General features: G+C 36.1%; 1 protein-coding gene and 2 pseudogenes across 3 annotated transcripts; 1 reads left to right on the top strand and 2 right to left on the bottom strand.

Moving 5' to 3' along the window:
* Nucleotides 1–162, bottom strand: LOC115958636 (annotated as a pseudogene).
* Nucleotides 149–14,814, top strand: LOC115957578 (non-functional pseudokinase ZED1-like). 3 transcript variants are annotated; one of them, XM_031075862.1, is made up of 3 exons: nt 154–679; nt 13,357–14,142; nt 14,448–14,814. In XM_031075862.1, the coding sequence occupies exons 1-3, from the start codon at nt 299–301 to the stop codon at nt 14,601–14,603; spliced, it is 1,323 nt and encodes a 440-aa protein (XP_030931722.1). In that variant the 5' UTR covers nt 154–298; the 3' UTR covers nt 14,604–14,814. The 3 variants fall into 3 exon arrangements, with proteins under 3 accessions (XP_030931721.1, XP_030931722.1, XP_030931723.1); XM_031075863.1 differs by having other exon boundaries at nt 154–883; nt 13,573–14,142; XM_031075861.1 differs by lacking the exons at nt 13,357–14,142; nt 14,448–14,814 and adding an exon at nt 1,908–2,686 and having other exon boundaries at nt 149–1,452.
* Nucleotides 3,500–22,394, bottom strand: part of LOC115957579 — a 54,054-nt pseudogene continuing 35,159 nt past the window's right edge.

Below are 22,394 nucleotides of genomic sequence, written 5' to 3'. Positions count from 1 at the left end.
TTTAACTATCAAATTCCAAAAAAAAAAAAAACAGAGGAATTCGGCCTCAAGCGCAATAGACGCGTAATCCATACCTGTTTACATATACTTTTTTTTCAACCAGCAATAGATGCGTCTCGGTTAGAACCTCACAGACTGGGTCATTGCCCCAAGCGCAAAGATGAAACCTCCTGAAATGAATTTACAATAAAAATGCCCTCATTGTCATGTCATTCAGCTGAGCCTCCATCCCTCGCTAGCAGAGTAGTAGAGCAGAAACAAAAGAGAGCAAGGAAGGACGTTCCACATTCAAGCTATTATGCGCTGGAGTTGGTTCACCGATCATTTCTTTAATAAAAGAAAGCAAAGAGAGAGAGCGTTTTATGAGAATGGAAGGCTGTTACTTGAGAAGCTGATTGCCTCTTGCAATGCCAAGCCTATTCCCATCCGTACCTTCTCCCCTCAACAGCTCCGCCAAGCAACCAACAACTTTTCTTCTGAACAGCTGGTAACGGGGTTCTCTTTTCGGTACAAGGGTTCTCTTGAAGGACGAATTGTTCTCATTAAGGGTTCTTTTGTTCGCAATGCCAAGCCTATTCCCATCCGTACTTTCTCCCCTCAACAACCCCGCCAAGCAACCAACAATTATCCTGCTCAACATCTGGGAATTTATTGGTACAAGGGTTCTCTTGAAGGACGAATTTTTCTCATTAAGCGTTTAGATCAATTTTCCGATTTAGCCATCAATGATTTAGTGATTTCTGCAAAAATGAGTGGTCACAGCAATGTTTTAAAGCCCATAGGCTGTTGTCTCCACACTCCATCTCCCATTGCAGTGTTTGAATATGCCGCCAATGGTATCCTTGCAGATCGAATTTATGTCTCCCACCGACGTCAGCCGATGGTGTGGGAGAGAAGGTTAAAGATTGCAAGGCAGATTGCTCATGCTCTTTCTTATCTCCATACTGCCTTCCCAAGACCTGTCATCCACATGGCTATAGATATGGGCCATATCTTATTAGATGAACATGATGTTCCCAAATTGTCCGGCTTTTTATTTTCTGTATCAATTCCCGAAGGTGAAGCTGACGTGGAAGGTTTTAGTGGCTTTCGATATATAGCTTCCAGCGCCCCCGAGTTTAAAGCAACAGGCAAGGTAACTGAGAAAGCTGATGTATATGCTTTTGGTCGGATTCTTCTAGAACTTTTATCTGGAGAGGATTCTTTTCAAATATCCCGATTGACAATTGATAAAGATTCTACTTTAGTAGCATACATACGTAACCGTGCCCAAGGTAGTTGCATAAACGAGATTGTGGATCCTGCAATCTTGGCTGAAGATGGGGAAGGAGGTGTTAGTTTACTACGGCAGTTACAAGCTGTGGTGGACCTTGCCTTGACATGTACAGAGGAAGATCCACAAAGAAGGCCAACTATGGTTGATGTCACCAAACAACTCAGACGGATTGAGAGGTTCGTTCCATCACTAATTACTTGCATTCATCCAAACATCTATTAGCTTAAATTAACTAATGTCAAATGCTAGGATGATAGATTGAACTCAATTTAATTAATTATGATATAAAACGAATTTCAACTGTTATGGTAATTTGCTCATACAAAAGAATCATATATTGTTCTTAATGAGTGCAACCCAATTTTGCCAATAGCTTTAATACATAGCTAAATAGTTTCGCATTATTGCATATTAAAATCTTTTAGCCATGACAACAAGCAGAATTTACTTGATTTTAAAATAGATGGCCATGGATGGAATTTAGACATGTTAAAAAGCTTACTTGATGAAGAACCATTTAATGCTATTATCAAATTCCCTTTGCTACTGAGAAGCATGCCTAATAAACCATTATGCATGATAAAGGAAAATTTTCTATTAGATCAGCTAATGGTTTTTCTCAATCACACAGAGTCACACAGGAAGGTGAGGCGCTTTTGGGAAGTTTGCAGAATTTAAAGCTTCATGAGCGTTTTGAAATATTATTATGGAAGATTGCAAATGACATCTTACCAACAGAAGCTCGAATGAAGCTAGAAGGTAAGAGGGAAACTACTTGCTGTCCTTTGTGTGAAACTGAAGAAGAAACATGCCTGCACTTGTTCAAAAACTGTTCTGTAGCAAAAGCAGCTTGGTTTAGCTCAAACTGGGGATTCTTTATTGAATCTTTGAATGCTAATAACAGCTTTGATCTCATTAAGAGTATAGTCAGTCCTCCAGCTCATGTGTTACAAGAGCAGGTCACCAAGGAGCAGTTTGTTCTTATAGCAGCAAAAATTATGGATCACATTTGGAGGTTGAGAAATCAAGTTATATTTGAGAATAAAAAATTAAATTTCCAAGCAATTCCTTTCCAAAATTTCGCAGAAATTTGAAGTGCATGATTCTGCATCATTGAAAGGGAAGGCTTCTAATGATCATTGATGAAGGGCAAGTTGTGTAGTAAAAGTGGCCTCTGGAAGGCCTCCTGAAGCTTAATTGTGATGCAATTGAGTGATTACAGGGCTTCTATACTGTTTAGTTGGCTTGTAAATTTCAATTACGATGCAAGTAAATGGAATTTTATTGATAAATTATAACGTGTGGTAACAATAATATTCTCAATGTTGAAGACTTCAACTAGCTTATTGAGTGATTGCAGATCTTCTATACTGTTTAATTGGCTTGTAAATTTCAATTTCGATGCAAGTAAAATGGAATTTTATCAATGAAGTATAACGTGTGGTAACATTAATATTCTCAATGTTGAAGACTTCAACTAGCTTTCGCTAATTGATTGGTAACAATGGAAATCTGGACTGGTATGTTCATTTAAACAAGCAAAGTATTGTGTCCTTTTGTCCTTTCAATATAACATTTTATGAATAAGAGGAGAGTGGAACCGGTTAATCATGCAGAAGATTCACATTACTGCGTGTCTAAATGTTTTAGGCATGTCAACAGGTATAACCACTTAGTTGATTTCCTGATTTACAACGGCACAAAGGTTATGACTCAAGAACTTAGTTGATTTTAAAAGGCTTCAGTAGCTCAAAAATTAGACTTTAAAAGGCAAAGCCAAGCAAGATAAGTAGTATACATTATACAATGTATACATCCTTCTGGTAAGCTAGAACCTAGTCCGGCAGATTTATTTCCACCTGACACTAGTTTTAATAGTTAATATGAATTTGGGTAGGAAAAAACATATACACTATTGCCCCACAATTGATCATAATAACTGGTATATCTGCATTACTCATTCCATTTCTCTTGACAAAATGATATCAATCATCCCTGTATACAGCTCTGAAAGAAAATACATATTGATGTCCCAAAAAGAATGAACCAAAAATTGTCCATAGAACAAACAGAGATGTGCCTCTCGCTTTAGTGTTGCTGTAAGATAATAAAACAAACAACTGACACTATCCTAACAGAGATGTGCCTACTGCCTAATCCTGCTCAAACTTTGGATGGAAGTGGACAAGAAACATCAATGTCAAAAGTCTAGGTCACACAATCTCATCTGATCCCCAGAAACTCTAATCCAATAGCCTTGGGTGTCAATCCATGCTGAGACAGATATTCAGCATTGCAAAACTTACTCAAATGCCTCATCCCACTGTCACAAAGAATAGTCACAATAGTGTGACCAGGGCCAATGGATTGTGCCACTCTTAACTGCTCCAACACAATTCATGGCTGACGAACTTCCAAGAAAGAGCCCATCATTCTTCAAAAGAAACCTGATAAAGTTCAAGCAGCATAGCATGAAAACACATAAATTAATTGTGTTATAATAAAGGAAAATGGGTGAAAGGATGGATATTTTTTTATGTTTCATAATCTGACAAATATTAATGGTAAATCAAAAAGGGAAATGCATCCATAGTACTGTATAATCAGCAACACAACAAACTCATCAAATTGGCACAACTTTTTCCCATTTGTTCCATTTCTCAACCTCTCAGCAAAATATTTTACTTCAAAAAAAAAAAAAAAAAAGCATGCACTTACCTAGACATTTCAACAGCTTCCAAATATGTGCCTCTGAAAGCCCCATCAAGTTTTGCCATCGTGAAATTCTGTGTTAACCTGTTGATTCCAATTCCTTCTGTTATTGTGTCAAACGGATTCTTAAGTCTTTGTCCTTCAGCCTCCTCTCTAGTGTACATCACCCCCCTTGTAACCTTATTGAATAAACCAGAACCAGGAGGATCTATCAAGAAGCACTTAATGTTTGGATTTTTTTACTGTTGAACACACGCTAAGGGACTCATTGACTACTTTATTATGAATGCTTAAACAAATGGTGGAAAAAGAAATTAACCTGGAGAAACCTGGAAACACTAGCCACTATCCCTCCTGTGCCTGCAGCCGCTACAAATCTAAACTACCTCCGGTCTGATCCCAAATCTCAGGCCCATTACCCTCATAGTGTGCTCGGAAGTTTGCCAGATTTTCAAACTGATCAGCAAAGGAGCAACCGTTGCAATTATGTGGTAGAGCCGAACTTTGTTTCTCTCCACCAGTTGTGTAATCAATGGTTTGCTCCAGGGATTCACCATTCATTTGGTCAGCTTTTCTATGCTTTGATGCTGCCTCATTTGCTACTAGTGCCCTTCTGCGTGCAATATTGACAAAGTGGTCCCTGTGTGTAATTGAGACGGGTCTTACCCTTTCAACAGTAGCTCCAAGGGATTCAATTATTTGAGACTGAGACAAATTTGCAAAGATTAGAAAAGTTAAGTATGTTGTAGTACATAAAAGAGGGACAAAAGAAAGATAAGAGAGAAGGAGAGGGATGGGGGGGGGGGGGGGGGAGAAGCTATATCATATTAGAGTAGTTGGCCATGCATCCATTCAGATCTTACAGCTTCCCTCACCATGCTAACATTTTTTATGAAATCTAAAAATTATTCACAATTCAGACACCTACTGACCTACAACCACTGGATTGCTACCTATGAAAAAATTATGTGAAAAAAATGGCCATAATAATCTGCCTAGAAATAAGAAGACAAATTTTTCTTTAGCTTGCTTCAAGCCTTATCTAACCACTAAATTGCACATAGTGAGGTCAGTGTAGATATTCTAGTTCATGAGGCTAGGAAAAGAACTGGAAGCAGGACAAAATCATCATTGTTTAAGGAACTTTATTTATTTCAAGAATAAAGTATACCCAAATATGTCCTGCTGCTATCAAATGGTTCGTGATGCATAAATTCCCTAACAAGTCAATAATATAAACCTTGAAGGTCGTAGCAGAAATACAGAACACTGCTCATTAAGAATACGTTCCATATATACCTTCTCGATAGCAGCATCATCAGGGATAACCACATGGCATTAGCATCCATAGGCAGGAGCAACTCTAGCAAGGCTGATAGCAGGGCTTCCTGCACTCCCCTCAGTAACAACTCCACCTTGAGCTAGCTTCCCAGATTCCAAAGCCTGCATAGAGTCACAAATTGGAATGCATACAAAATAAAACCAACACCAATGATCAACAAACACAACATTCTATACTAAACATTAATTTTCAAAATAACTGCCATCACTTTCTTTACCATACACCAAGGCATTCATATCACTAGCCTTTTATTATTTTAGAGAGGTTTCATTCATATTTAGCATTATTCCATCCTTGCCAAAGCAATGTTCCACTTGAAACAATTAAGGTAGCATAAAAAAATTTATAAATAAAACAAAAATAAAAAAAATAAAAAGAATACAGATAACATTATAAGATTCCTATGATTGCCAATTCTTATTTTTTATTATACATCTCCTTTTATATTAGTTACATTATTATCTACCATCTTCCATTGAATTAATTTTGGACTTATATATGATTTTTTTAATAGAAAAGCTTTACTTAAATTTTGTAATTTAATTTTAATTAAATTAATATTTTTTTTTAGTTTATATATATATCACTGTTTATGGATCATTGTGTATCTGTGCCTAATTCAGTGTCATAGTTCTTCTTTGATATTTTAGAGCACGTGGATCAATGGTTTTGCCTTTTGCGAGTAACTAGGAACTAGGAAGTCCTTAATTTAGCAATTTCTTTGCACTAACTCTTGTAATTATCCTTATCAAAAAAAAAAAAAAAAAAAAAACTCTTGTAATTGTCTATTGGTTATTTTCTGGACTATTTGTTGGGGTTTTTTTTTTTTTTTACTTCTTTTTTCCTCTTATTGTTGTTGTTGCTGCTACAGACTCATTATCTAACAGAATGTCAATGAAATGATCACACTTTTCTTCTATTGTAAATCTTAATTGCATAGTTGATTGTTCACTCCCCCCCCCCCCCCCCGGTGATTTCGGACTTATTTTTGGAATTTGTTAAAGAATTATGTCTTTTCCAGTCCAAGTTTAGTGGATAGTGCAATGACAATAGCTTAGTCTTTTGCTTATTTGGGTAATTATTTATTTATTTATTTTTGTTTTGAATATATTATTTTCTACTTGGTTGATGAGAGATCAAATAAAAGAAAAAGAAAAATTTGCAAGTTTGAATCTTTTGCATTGTAATTGTTAGGCTTAGTTGAATGAAACTTTTATGTTTTTATTCTTTCTTAACATTAACGAATCCAAATCAATGCATTTCACATTTAGCAAGAGGCAAAGCATGAGAAAAAATTATTAGTCGATCCAATCCGTAACCACGTCTATTGACCCACTCTCTTCTCTTCCCAACCCATCCAAACACGACTCTTGGTCAGTCATAGCAGCACTGATCCACCACGTCTGTGAACCGCTGATCTTGGCCTCCGTCAACACCTTCTCTCCTTGGCCCACCTCCATCTCCACCACCCTCTATCTGTGAATCGCTGCCACTCACAAGTTGTGTTGATCATTCCGCTATTGAGTAAAGCCAGTGAGCAGAGCAGAGCAGGCACAAAAGGGTAGGCTAGCGAGAGAGCAACCCTGTTTCATATTATTCAAGCTATGAGGAGGAGTTGGTTGAGAGATAGTTTCTTTAGAATCAGTAAGAAAGATGAGGAAAGAGAAAAAGCGTTTGCTGAGAATGGAAGCAAGCTATTGGAGAAGCTGATTGCCTCTTGCAATGGAAAGCCTATTCCCATCCGTAGCTTCTCTCGAAGGACGAGTTGTTCTTGTTATGCGATTAGCTGACAAAGTCGATTTAGCCATCAATGATTTAGTGATTTCCGCAAAGATGAGTGCTCATGGTAATATGTTAAGGCCCATAGGGTGTTGTCTCGAGACTACACCTCCCATTATAGCGTATGAATTTGCTGTAAATGGTATCCTCGCAGATCAAATTTGTCTCCCGCCGACGTCAGCCAATGGTGTGGGAGAGAAGGTTACAGATTGCAAGGCAGATTGCTCATGCTATTTCCTATCTCCATACTGCCTTCCAAAGACCTGTCATCCACATGGCTATACATATGACAAATATCTTATTAGATGAACATGATGTTCCCAAACTGTCCAACATTTTAGTTTCCGTATCAATCCCTGAGGGTGAGACTGACGTGGAAGCTTATGAGGGCCTTCGGAATTCTAGGTTCCCCAGCCCCGAGCTTGAAGCATCAGGCAGGGCAACAGAGAAATTGATGTATATAAATTTGGTGAGCTTCTTCTAGAACTTTTTAACTGGAGAGTGTTCTTATAAAACAGCCCGATTGACAATTGGTGACGATTCTACCTTACTCGCATACATGCATAACCATGCTCGAGGTAGTTTGTGGATCCTGCAATCTTGGCAGAAGATGGAGAAGGAAGTGCTAGTTTACTTTGGCAGTTACAAGCTGTGTTGGACCTTGCCTTAACATGTACAAAGGAAGATCACCAGAAAAGGCCAACTACGGTAGATGTCACCAAACAACTAAGGCAGATTGAGAGGTTCGTTCCACGACTCATTATTTACTTACTTGCGTTCATCACTTCATCTAATCAACTGTTAGCTAGATTTGTTGTTATTAGCTAAATTAACTAATGCCAGGATGATAGAATGAACTCAATTTAATTATGATATAAAACGAATTTTCAACGGTTTTTGTATTGATTCTCAAAAGAGAAAAAAAAAAAAAAAAAAAAAACGGTTATGGTAATTTTCCAATGTAATAAACCATGTGGTTATATAACATTCTTAATGAGTTCAACCCACTTCTGCCAATATGGGTACTGTACGAGAAAGTATACCATGTTTTAGTAATACCAATTCAGCATCTGTTTTGATATTTCATACCCAATAAATGAGTGACACCTATTTTAAAAAACCACATTAGACTACTCCAATAAATGATTAATTTATCTTCTCGATAGTATAGAAGATTATGATTAATTTATTAGAGTAGTCTAATGTGATTTTTTGAAACATGTGTCACTCTTTTATTGGGTAGAAAATATCAAAATAGATGTTGAGTTAGTATTACTGAAACATGGTATACTTTCTCGTACGGTACAATGATGCATCATTTCTTAAAAAACTTAGGCTACTATAAGTCAAGGATATGTGAATTAATTACTTATTAAATATATGCTATCAAAGTCTTGTTAATCCACGTCAAGGTAACAAGGCATCAGTAACAACATGGGTGCTTTTTTATTTTTTGGAGACATGTATTTTGACAATAAATTTTCAACTAGGCCTTTGAGATTTGCTTCTGCTGCGAAAGATTATTTCTGATGTTTGGGTTGTACTAGCTGTGGTTGGCGTTTGACCCTTTCTCTTTTTCTGCTTGATTTCGTGCTCCTTCCACTTAGAGTTTGGGTCACTTTTTTTTTTTTTTTGATAAGAAGCATGAAATATTCATTCAACTTGAAAAGAGTTACAACAGAGAAAGCATACAAACATTGGGAGAAAATCACCAACAATTACACACCACTCTCCTCAATGAACCCGAGAGCTCAGCAATATTTCTAAGTTTGCATATTAACATTTTTGGGGTCTCTTTTCTTGGGCTCTAGTGGTGGGCTCATTAAAAGGAGAGATATTACTTGTGGTTTTCGGGCTGGGAAGTCCTTGGGCCGAAGAAGAAAACATTTGAAAGCCCAAAACAGATTTTTGGCCTCAGAGGACCATTGAGAAACATGTGAGTGCTCAACAGAGGAGGGTGCTGGACTCAAGGAGAGCAAACTACTGCCAGCACAGTTGAATTGCTACCTTTCTCCGTACCCAGGCTCACCGAACTAACAGCCACCGGAATCTGAAAACCGATATCTTCCTCTCTTCTTTCTTCCTTCGACCCGCCTCAGGAAGCAGCAAAATATTTCTCAAAAACCCCCTTCCTCCAATCGGACAAATCTTGAGACTCAGACTGAAGAAACCCACCAAAACCCAAAACACCACAAATAAAGTAAAAGGAAGGAAGACACTCCATTTGAAGACTAGATCTGAAATAAAATTGGAAGATCTTTATTCCTCTATCTACATACCTTAGATCCAAACCCATCTTCCAGGCAAATCTTGGAGTGGACTTGAAAGCTCGCACGCTCTCCTCTAGGATGTCCGATCTCATGGCTGAAGTGGGGCTTTCATCATCCTCAAACATGGTGAGATGAAAATGCAGAAGTCCTCCAGTGGTAGCTTGAACCATGTTGCTGAGGGGACCTTGAAGGCTACAGAGACTTAGAAAATACCCAAATAAGGAGAGGGAGAGAGGGCTTGCACCAAGGCAAGAGAAAACAAAACTCCTACTGAGGGAGAGAGAAAAAACTTTCTCTCTCCCTCAGCAGGAGAGAGAAAGTAACGTGAACCGGCCTTGCAGGAATTTTTCTAGACTTTTTAGTTTGGGTCACTGTTGGATCTTGAAAAAATAAAAATGATGATAATAACCTCAACCGGAATCTTGCTTGTTCTTTAAAACCCCAAGATTATGGCTTGAAAACCTTGAATGAGGTGCACAGCAACTATGCTTTGAATTAAATCTTTTACTTAAAGCTTAATTGATTGGCAGTTGGCACTTTTTTATTATTATTTTATTTTGTGTGGTTTCAATTGGAAACTTCTAGAGTTCAGGTTCTCTCAATTCTAACTATCAAATTCTCCAAAAAAAAAAAAAAACTTTTACCAAAAGCTCATGATGATCTTGGATTATTACATGTGCGAGTATACAGAGAGAGTTGAGTTAAAGTTAATATAGCCCTATTTGGTAAGGGATTTCAAATAATAGTTTTCAATGTTTAAACATTGAAAACTATGGGTCCAGGGAAAAAAAAGGCGTTTAGTAAGAGATTCTATTTAGGAATGTTTAAGTTACGTTTTTCATTTCAATTTTTGAGTAATAATAATGAATGACATTGTTGTAAATATTTTGAAAAGCATAGGACCCACTGAATTGATAGCACATTAAATCATCTCTCTCTCTTTCTTTCACACACACTCTCTCTCTCTTTTCCTTTCTTTCTTTCACACTTATCTTTATAATGTTCCAGATGAATGTAGTTTTTAGGTGAAACTACAATATTGGTTTCTCAAATTTACCCTGTGTGTGCAATTGATCCCTCAAATTTCAAGGGAGCACAATTAGTCCCTCAAGTTTTAAAATTAAGTTGTATTAGTCATTTTACTAACTGTCGTTAGTGGTATTACTTACGTGGCTAACGGAACAATGACTTGGCTTTTTTTTTTTAATGATGTGGCATTTTTTATTGAAAAATTACAACATAAATTTACACATGAGAAATTCACATACCAATACCAAATTAAAACCAATATTGCGACTGATTCACAACATGTCTCTGCTATTTATTTTACAATCAAATGATAAAATTAAGGAATACAATCAATAAGATATACAAATCCAAAACCAGAACCAACCTCTTATTACCCTCTGAGTTGACAACAACAAAACAAAAACAAAAAACAAAAAAAAAAGTCAATACAGAATGTATGAGGAAAGCTCAATCCTTCTGCCTGTGACGTCCATCTCAGGAAATGTAAGATAAGGTTACAAAAGAATACATTGACAAATGACTACTCTTTAAGACTGTTGATGAAAATCAAAATCTCAGGGAAACCATATACACGACATGATAAATAACCCAAAAAGAGAAGAAGAAGAAGAAGAAGAAGAAGAAGAAGAAAAACCCTCTGAACATATTTTTCCTAAATTCACAAACTCACACACGAAAATTCATAAAAATATTCAAAAAAATAAATAAATAAAATTGTTATACTATAGCAAGCTTTCATAAGTTCGATGCCAGATTCCTACATACATGGATTCATCATCTGGTCTCAAGGATACCCCAAAGATCTCTTCGAAGAAATCAATCTCTAGGCACTTTTGGTAATTTGACTTTTTGCTATACACATGAACAAAATCTTCAGGTTTAGCAACCACCATGAACTGACCATCTGATGAGAAGTGAATTGATTCGGTGGGACCCAAGTTACCCTTCCGAATTGCAATTGATGATGATAGCTTTCTTATGTCCCATACTTGACAAGTCTTATCCTGATTCCCAGTGGCAAAGCTGTGTCCATCAGGGTGCCATGTAGAAGCAAAAGAGTAATTTTGAAGGACCAACCACTGTAGCAACAGTCTAGAAACATCAAACAATAATTCAGTCTTGTCACCTGCGGCGGCTAGGGCATGTTATTGGTTTGTGAATTTCTCACGCGTAAACTTATTTTGTAATTTTTCAATAAAAAAATGGCACATCATTAAAAAAAAATGTCAAGTCATTATTCCGTTAGTCACGTAAGTAATACCATTAACGACAGTTAGTAAAAAGACTAATACAACTTACTTTTAAAACTTGAGAGACTAATTGTGCTTCCTTAAAATTTGAGGGACCAATTGCGCACACAAGGTAAACTTGAATGACCAATATTGTAGTTTTGCCTAATTTTTATGATTATTAAATAATAATTTAAGCTCATGATTTATTCTGCTATCATTCCCTTGATCTTTTGGCCCACTGATCCTATAACTATAAGCAGCTTCAAGTAACAAAGTTTGACCTTATCTTCAAGTAACAAAGTAACACATGTCCGCATCCTAACGGGTCTAGTGGCCAGTGGACAAATTAAAAGTCGAACCCTAAAAATAAAAAAGAGAGCGTATAATTCAATAAAGAGTTTTGCAATGTATTAATTCAACAAATGTTTATATATATATAAATGGGATTTGAGACAAAAAAACAAAAACAAAAACAAAATTTTTGAGGACAATACCTTTTTGATTTCGATATTTTGATAGTATTTAAAATTTAGTCTTTAAAACTTGTAGGTTCCAATTAGCTCAACTAGTAAAGTCTATGATGGTTGTATAAGAGATCTGGGATTCGATCCCCACCTACACCAAAAATTGATTGATGTCTTAGTCTGATGATAAAGAGCTATCATTAGGAGCGGAAGCCATAGGTTGAAAATCTCCCAAAAAATAAAAAATAAAAAATTAGTCTTTAAGTTTTTATAACTTCATTTTGGTCTATATATTTTTTAAACTTGTTGTCATTTTGGTCTTTATTATTATCTCACTTACAAAAAAATGCCTAAGTAATAAATGAATTACTACTAGTTTAAAATTACTTTTTTTTTTTTTTAAGTGAGATGCTATCAGGATCAAAATATTGGTAAATTTAAAAATATAAGAACCATAACAAAATTATTAAAAAAACTGTGAACCAAATTAAAAACATGACCAAAATAGAGGCAAAAAAAGGTATTTTCAACCCAAAAAAAAAAAACAGAGGCAAATCTGAAATCTCATAGAAACCGGTGGCACTCTCTCAAGTCAACAATCGGTATGTTTGGCATTGAACGGCTAATGTGAAAAGCAAAAGCTGCACTTTCCTTTTGAAATTCCAAAAAAAAAAAAAAAAAAGCAAATAGAGGAATTCAGCTGCACTTGCACTTAGTTTCGATGAAACCTCCTGAAATGAATTTACAATAAAAATGCCCTCATTTTCATGTCATTCAGCTGAGCCTCCATCCCTCGCTAGCAGAGTAGTAGAGCACAAACAAAAGAGAGCAAGGAAGGACGTTCCACCTTCAAGCTATTATGTGCTGGAGTCGGTTCATGCCATATCATTTCTTTATTAAAAGAAGAGAGGAAAGAGAGAGAGCGTTTTTCTTTTATGAGAATGGAAGCAAGTTAATTGAGAAGCTGATTGCCTCTTGCAATGCCAAGCCTATTCCCATCCGTACCTTCTCCGCTCAGCAACTCTTCCAAGCAACCAACAACTTTTCTTCTGAAAAGCTGGTAAAAGGGTTCTCTATTCGGTACAAGGGTTCTCTTGAAGGACGAATTGTTCTCATTAAGCGTTCTTTTGTTTGCAATGCCAAGCCTATTCCCATCCGTACCTTCTCCCCTCAACAACACCGGCAAGCAACCAACAATTATCCTGCTGAACATCTGGGAATTTATTGGTACACGGGTTCTTTTGAAGGACAAATTGTTCTCATTAAGCGTTTAGATAATTTGGCCTATATAGCCATCAATGATTTAGTGATTTCTGCACAATTGAGCGGTCACAGCAATGTATTAAAGCCCATAGGCTGCTGTCTCCACACTCCATCTCCCTTTTTAGTGTTTGAATTTGCGGCCAATGGTTTCCTCTCTGATCGAATTTATGTCTCCCTTGTTATTGAACTACATCATCAGCCGATGGTGTGGGAGAGAAGGTTAAAGATTGCAAGGCAGATTGCTCATGCTCTTTCTTATCTCCATACTGCCTTCCCAAGACCTGTCATCCACATGGGTATACGAATTTATAGTATCTTATTAAATGAAAATGATGTTCCCAAATTGTCCAGCTTTTATTTTTCTGTATCAATTCCCGAAGGTGAAGCTGACGTGGAAGGTTTTGACGGCTTTCAACAGTTTGGTTTCTGCGCCCCTGAGTTTAAAGCAACAAGCAAGGTAACTGAGAAAGCTGATGTATATGATTTTGGTCAGATTCTTCTAGAACTTTTAACTGGAGAGGATTCTCTTAATATAACCCGATTTACAATTGATAAAGACTCTAGTTTAGTAGCATACATACATAACCGTGCTCAAGGTAGTTGCATAAACGAGATTGTGGACCCTGCAATCTTGGCTAAAGATGGGGATGGAGGTGCTAGTTTACAGCATCAATTACAAGCTGTGGTGGACCTTGCCTTGACATGTACAGAGGAAGATCCACAAAGAAGGCCAACTATGGTTGATGTCACCAAACAACTCAGACGGATTGAGAGGTTCGTTCCATCACTAATTATTTACTCACTTGATTTCATCCAATCATATGTTATAGATACACATTATTGCATATCCAAATGATTTAGGCATGACAACAAACAAAATTTACTCACTTTATTTTCAAACAAATGGCCATGGATGGAATTTAGAAAAGTTAAAAAAGCTAATTTGATGGAGAGCCATTTAATGACATTATAAAATCCCCATTGCTACTAAGAAGCAAGCCTAATAAACTGGTATGCATCTTAAGTAATAAAGGAGAATTCTCTATGAGATCAGCTAATGGCATTTCTCAATCACACAAGTTCGCACAAATGGGTGAATTGCTTTTGGGAAATTTGCAGAATTTAAAGCTTCATGAGAGTTTTGAAGAGCAATCTTCTGCATCATTGAAAAGGAATGCTTCTAGTGATGAAATCCAAGTAGTGAATGAAGCCTCTGAAAGGCCTCTTGAAGTTTAATTGTGATGCAACTGAATGATGACAGAGCTTGTATGGCAGTTTTAACCTGTCATTGGGAAGTTATCTTTATGGCAGACCCTTAAGGTATGTATTGATGCTATAAGAACTGGAGGATAGGTTGTTATTGGCAAAGGAGTTTGATAATTGTTCTTTTGTTTGAATAAAAGGAATGCAAACTAAGTAGTTCATAGTCTTAGTAACTGGCTATGTATTGTGGTTTGTTGGGAGAAAAAAACACTTCTGTACTGTTTAATTGGTTTGTAAATTTTCTTTTTCCAGAATATTATGATTTCTCAATTTAGTTTGGAAAATTAGCTGTAAAGACAATTTCTTGATTTGTAACCAGATTCAGTCGACTGATTCCAAGCTGAAATGTGACAGTACAGATCATGAACCAGGAATTTAAAATATTTTTTCACACTCCAAAGATATATCGAAGTATCCATTTCCAAATCTCGGAATGGTTTTTACTTTTTAGTGTGCAACATTCTTTACGAAATTACATCTATTGCACATAAATCAAATGGATTTAAAACGAATCTAATAACAATCAATCTGGTTGTCAACTGCAAAAATTATGAAGAAACTGCCCCAAGAATACTTTGCAGTTCAGTTTCACATCTACCTTGTTACTAAGAAGGAGATAAATTAAATTCTGCTAAATAAGCCAAAGCCTCTGAGTTACTGCTGCAAACCGTCCATAGATGCAATCTCTCCTTTGGACAATGTACCACAGTCATAGTTCACTAAAGGAAAGGAACACGAAGCTCTGACCCTATCCGTTCTAGTTGAATAAAATACTAATATCTTAATTTCAAAACCTCATCTAGATTACCGATACAAACGGGAAGAGCAACTACAATCAGTGCTATCAGAAAAATTCCTCCCGCACTATTAAAAAGCAATTCATGCAAGTGAGAAGTATCAAAATCTGGTGATATAGCAGCAACGATAGTATTACCTGCAAGTAAGGTAAGTTTCTGAAGCTTGATACGGATGAAAATTTGAGGCTGTCCATTCACCAGCTTCTTTGCCAATCTTAAATCCACCCACTGGTTTTCATGCTTGTAAAGCATCTTTAGTTGCAGCATCCATTAGCCCAGAACCAACCCACTCCATGAAGTGCAATCGAAAAGATTCAGAGTCTGCTCCATGGACGGTGTAAGATCATAAGAAAAGGCTATGCACAGTCAATGGGAAAAGTATGTTTCCAACATGCACTTGCCTCTCTTCTCAACTCTAGTGCTTGCAGATAATGACGATGACCAGGTCACATCCTTGAAGAATGCAAATACACGACTCCACGCCCAAGTTAGTGTAAGAGTTCATAACGTTGTTCTCTCTCTTTTCTTTCCTGTCAAACAATAAAACCAAACTCCCTACTGAAACGTATTGCACATTCAACAAAATCGCAAGCATTTCATAAATTCACAATATTCATAAATTTTCTTAGTGCGTGACACTCTTGGAACAACCAATAAGAATTTCTATATCCTGGCATTAGGATCCATAAATTTCATAGTCCACTACTTACAATTCTCTACTCCACCCACTGGTTTTCCCACTTGTAAAGCAACTTTTTTTTTAGGTAGAATGTAAAGCAACTTTAGTAGCTGCATCCATTAACCCCGGACCAACCCCACTCCATGAAATGCAATCCAAAAGATTCGCAATCTGCTCCATGGTTGGTGGAATAGAGACGGAGCTGCGAGTTTGACTGAGAGGGGGGCGAAGTATAAACACCAAAAAAATCATGAAAATCCAAATATGTATCCATTTAGTATTAACAAACTATTTACAAATAAAATGACACAAAATAGTTGTTTCTTAATACATTAGAATACAATTATCTATTAAAAGAGAACTCAACATTCATTTAAATCTCATAAATCATCAATAATTAAATTCATACTAAATGTCTAAATAATTTCCCTTTCATTGTATAAAATCAAAGAGTGCGAAAAACTCATTTTCCAAATGTTAATGACAAATGACAAATAAACAAATAATTGAACAAATAAAAAGAGGCACATACACAGAAAACACGTGCTATGCACACAACACAACATTGCTCTACAATTCACACAACACCATGATCAACTAATTTGATCAATTTTCAATTTTCAGCAACTAATCATTCGAAGAATCAGACCAACTCCACTTTAAAAGGCACCAACTTTTGTCCAAAACAATAAAAGCACACTACTGGCAAAATTTGGTAAATAGTACATTTTTAGGAAAAAATTCGGTGGCTAGCTTGCATTTGAACCTATTTGATTAGTTAGACTATTTTTGGAACTTGAATTTGGCAAACTCAAGTTCTAACCCAAAATCGACTTTACTACACCCAAGGTCCAACCAATATAAGTCTAAAGTGGACTAAAAAAATAAATAAAAAAGACCATGTGGAACTCAAATTTATCAACTCAAGTTCCAGCCCGTTAAAAAAAATTTACCCAGATGGAACTCAAGTTTGCTAAATTCAAGTTCCATGGTGTAAAATTTACCTGCGTGGAACTCGAGTTCCAAGCGGGTAAATTTTTTTAATGGAACTCGAGTATAGTAAACTTGAGTTCCAATTAATTTCACACCTACCCGAGTTCCAAGCGGGTAAAATTTTTTTAATGGAACTCGAGTATAGTAAACTTGAGTTCCAATTAATTTCACACCTACCCCATCTGTCTCTGTTTTTAACTCACAAATCACTCAGTGTTCTCACAGATGCAAACTCTCACAAATAGTGCTTGTCCCAACTCTCTCCCACGCCCAAAACCCTCTTGGTTTACTTCATAGCCAACAACTTTCATTTATCATTCTACAAAATTAAAAGCTTCCTTCTTCTTCAATTGTAGGCAAATATTTGAACCTTTTAATTTTTTTTTTGGTTAGACCTGGTTAATATAAGTTTTCATTTGGTAGATATATATACACATACCACTTTTATTGTGTTTATGAGTAATGTGTTGTTTGTAATTGTAATGTTCTATTTATTTATTTTTTGTATTTGTAATTGGTTGTTATTTGCTCTTTGCAATATGTAATGGGGTTTTCTTTGTAATGGGTTGTTATTTGTAATGTGTATGGGTAACATGTTGTTATTATTTGCAATGTGTTGTTATTTGTAAGGTGTAACGAGTTTTAATTTTTAAAGGTTAGTGACCATATAAAAATTGCTTGAATATAAAAATTCAAATATTTATATTTACTTGGAGACAATGTTTTATATTTGCTTGATTAATCATACAATGCTATCTTTAATAACAATTTGCTTGGAAATTTTCAAAAATATTATCTCCAATGTTATATTTGGTGGACCATACAATGTTATTTTTACTTGGTGAACCATATAGTATTATATTTTATATTTTCTTGGAGATAATAAAATTTCAATTGTTTATAATTGTTTAGTGGACTATACAATGTTATCTTTATATTTCCTTGGAGACAATATTTTATATTTCATATCGGATAAAAGTGTTATATTTGTCATAACTTTTATTAAACTTATTTGACTTTGAATAGGCTTGTAATGAGTTCAATTGATTTATATCTATATTATGGTGGGGAGCCCCATAGTGATGTGACTCATGGAGTGACGCATGAAGAGTCTAGTAAAAAGTTAAAGATTATTCAGCTAAAAAAACGACAGGAGATCAATTTGAAGAAGTTGGAAAAGAAAATTATAAAAGAGCTAGATTTAGACTGTCGGTTTCATGACATAAAAATTATATATAGTGCTCCTCATGCAGTTTTCAGTGATCGCATTGTCTTCACACCTATTGAAATAAAAGGAAATAAGCATGTTAAGATTATGTTTGACAGGATAAACTCTACGCCCCAGTTAAAATCTGCTGAGTTTTATATAAGTGTGGAGCCTTGTACAGAAGTTGGCAATGAAGATGTGCAACAAACAACTTTGGAAGGTGGTGGAGGGGACGAATTACCATCATTACATGAGGATGGTCATTCAACTCTTACCTTGTGCACCACAGTTGGGAGTTATACACTACCATGTCACAAGACACCAACTCCAATAGAGGTTTGCGGATCTAGTTATCAATAAGAATGTATTCAATCTCTAGGGGGGGGGGGAGGGGGGGAAGACGAAGGCGATTTTTATCATGGTAGAGATGAGTATGAAGAGACGATTGAAAGAGATGACTTCCACAAGTATGTTGATCACTATGAAAATGCTAACAATGTTCATAATGATGTTGTGGATGATCATGATGATGATGCTATGGAGTTTCATGATGATATAGGCGATCATATAGGTGTGCAACATGTTACGGATATAGTCCCTTCCTACGAAGCTCATGGCCCGTCATTCCATGCAAAAACATGGGATAATATAGTGGTTCCTTCAAATGTTGAGATACCATTTTCATCAAGTTGGATGCGGGTAATGAATTTTAGCAAAATGTTGATTTTCCCTAATAAAGAGGCGATGAGGCAGGCATTAATAGTGTACTCTATGGACAACAACAAAAGTTATATAATTGAGTGGTCCAACTAGTAGAGATTATGTGTGAAGTGTGTGAACAAGTCATGTGCATGGAAAGTCCGAGCATTCTCGTAACGGAAACTTAACGGACTATAGGCCATCACAGTATACAGCAGTCCTCACACTTGTCCATCAGTTGGGGTGAACAAAGATGGTAGAATGATGGATTCAAATTTTCTTGCTTAAGAACTTCATAAATATGTACTTGAAGATCATACTTGCAAAATTAAAGATCTCCAACTTGATGAAGGAAAGGTTTTAGCAAGAAATATCGTACTACAAGATATGAGATGCAAAACAAAAGGCCATTGCAAACATACATGGGAATTGGGAAGAGTCGTACCAAAAGTTGTAGAAGTTGTTGTTAACATATAAGGATAGTGATCCGAGTACACAAGTGTCTTATCAGTCGATCAATGGAGACACACTAGGTATTGTTATATTCAAGTATGTGTTTTGGGCTTTCGCTCCTTCCATTGCTGGATTTGCACATTGTAGGCCAGTAATTAGTATTAATGGAACTCATCTTTATGGAAAATATAAAGGAATGTTGTTGATTGTAATGGCAACTGATGCAAACAATGAGATTTTTCTACTTGCCTTTGCGGTTGTGGATGATGAGATGGGGGCTAGCTGGGGATGGTTTTTATCTTACCTGCGGACCGTGATACAAGATGTGGTACCCAAGTCCAACATTAGCATAATATCTGACCGACATAGAGCTATCATATCATCCATTGCATAGTGGCTCCATGATTATGTACCGGTATATCATCGATTTTGCATTAGACACGTGACTAGCAACTTCAACACTTAATTTAAGGACCCATTCTTAAAGTCTCTAGCCTTGAAAGCAGGATATGCTACTTAAACTCACAAACTTGATAAAATATTGGACTACCTTAAGGAAGCTGAACTCAAATTCAATAAGAATCCCAATACAGAGAAAAAAAAGCCATACTCATATCTAATGAAGGAGGATTTGGAGACGTGGACACTATCACATGATCATGGACGCTGTTATGGGGCAATGACTACCAATATATCGGAGTGTTTCAATGGAGTTCTTAAAGGTGTATGTGGACTACCAATATCTGCATTGGTTGACCACATTTGGTGCAAACTTATTGCCTATTTCAATAATCAGCACACTAAAATATTGGGTGATCTCGCACATGGTCAAAAGTTTAGCAGTTATGCCATGGAGACTTATGAAGCAAATCACAAAAAAGGGCTCAGACATTATGTGAGGTCATTTCACCAGCAAAATGGTGTATATCAAGTTTGCACAACCTATAATCCACACAGCTCTGAAAGGGGAGACCATAGTCATGAAGTAAGGTTACAAGATAACACGTGTACTTGTGGCAAATGGGAAATCTATAAGATCCCTTGTTCACGTGTAATTGTAGTTTGTATCAGGGAATATATCAATGCAATGGAGTATATTGACCCTTGTTATAGTTTACAGGAATGACTTGCCACTTATTCACATGATTTTTGTGTGCCCAAGGATAAGTCATTGTGGTGGGAGGTTGCTGGCCCAAAGTTGTACCCTGACCCTAATATGTTGTGAGACAAAGGTCAACCTATGACAACAAGAACAAGGACTGAGATGGATTGGAGGGAGAATCAACCCAAGCTGAAGTGTGGAGTGTGTCATGAAGAGGGCCATAACCGCAAAAGATGTCCGAATGTGATTTGTGCATCAACAAGAAGTCATGTTCCAAACTAGGTAAGCAACACATACATTCAATTATCCTAGGTAAAGTATTTGGTTGGTATATTTAGCTCTTAACATATTTTGGGCCTATTATTTTGAAGCGACCTTATGTAAGAGAAAGGTATTATACTCTTGTTATTCTCACTCCCTTTCTTCCTTATATTTTTTTCAGTATTCCCATAATTAGAAAATGTGCAAAAGAACATGTAGTTGAACTAAATGATGCCATATTTATGATGTATCTATGTTTTCATATTCATATTTTTTGTAGACAAGCATTGGAGACACCACGTGAACATCTACCAATATCTCTACTTCTAGTGCCTTTGAACTTTGTGGCATAGTTTATAAGCATCAACTTTTGTTATACCTAGCATCCTTAGTTTAGTTCATTTCCTTGTCAAAGTGTTGGTAACTTGCTGAATTTACAAGAGACCTTTTCTAGAGAGGTTGTCATTCGATGAGCAAGAGCTAAAGGAAGACATGGTGGAGGAGCAAATATAAGAGACAAAGAGAGGAGGCATTGAGAGAGCCGCGAGACTAAGGGAGACAAGGGATTGAGGAAGACGAGTTAGAGTGAGGGAGGAGAGCGAGAGTGAGAGTGAGAGTGAGAAATGGCGTACTGTGTGAGTGAGAGAGACTGGAGGTAGAGAGAGAGATATGAGTTGTGAAAAATCAAAAAGTTCTCTGGCCTAGAACTCGAGTTTACTATACTCGAGTTCCATTCTAAAAAAATTTGCCCGATTAGAACTCAAGTTTACTAAACTCGAGTTTCATCTAGGTAAACTTTTAACGAGCTGGAACTCGAATTTAATAAACTCGAGTTCCACATGGTTTTTTTTTTTTCAATTCCACGTCAGACTTATATTGGTTGGACCTCGAGCGTAGTAAAGTTGATTTTGGGTTGGAACTTGAGTTTGCTAAACTTGAGTTCCAAAAATAGTCTAACTAACTAAATAAGTTCAAACGCATTCTAGTCACCGAATTTTTCCTAAAAATATTATTTCTCTATTTCAATAAATATCGTTTCTTTTATGATTATGTCATTTCGTAGCTAGTAAAAAATCTTTACTACAACTTTTTTTTTTTTTTTTTTTTTATTGAGGAAACTAAATTTACTACTTAGCTTGTTCTTCTCAAAAAAAAAAAAAAAAAAATGCTACTTAGCTTTTGCAGTTTATTGATTATATACTCTTATTCATTAGTTTTTTTTTTTTTTTAATTTTAATTTATGGCGTCTGTATAACTTATTCATTAGTTTTTGATTGAACGTATTTATTGGAGTTGATTGGGTTGTTCCATTTTTTTAAGTGTTAAATGGTCTCATTTTCAAATTTTTGTTGATAAAATTTGTTGATTGGGCTTTTTTTACTTTTGCTTCAGAGGGACAAGGGTGTTGTTAAGGGAGGGCCAAGTTTAATTTTATTGGGCTAAACTTCTGAAATTAGCCTATCTATATATACGGCCAAAATGGCCCATTAGCATTAATTTTTGAAATATTTAGCAACAGAGCACTGTTTCGGAAATAATTAGGGAAATACCACTTTTTCCGAAAACGCCGCTA

This window comes from Quercus lobata, chromosome 8 (assembly GCF_001633185.2).
Source record: "Quercus lobata isolate SW786 chromosome 8, ValleyOak3.0 Primary Assembly, whole genome shotgun sequence".
Classification (NCBI taxonomy): Eukaryota; Viridiplantae; Streptophyta; class Magnoliopsida; order Fagales; family Fagaceae; genus Quercus; species Quercus lobata.
Note: the sequence above shows the minus strand (reverse complement) of the source record. Positions and strands in the feature narration are given on the sequence as shown.

Excerpts from the sequence above, each read along its gene's own strand:
- LOC115957578 (XM_031075861.1), top strand. The coding sequence starts at position 299 with ATGCGCTGGAGTTGGTTCACCGATCATTTCTTTAATAAAAGAAAGCAA. Across the intron at positions 1,453-1,907 it reads CAACTCAGACGGATTGAGAG|AGTCACACAGGAAGGTGAGG; the intron begins GTTCGTTCCATC and ends TCAATCACACAG.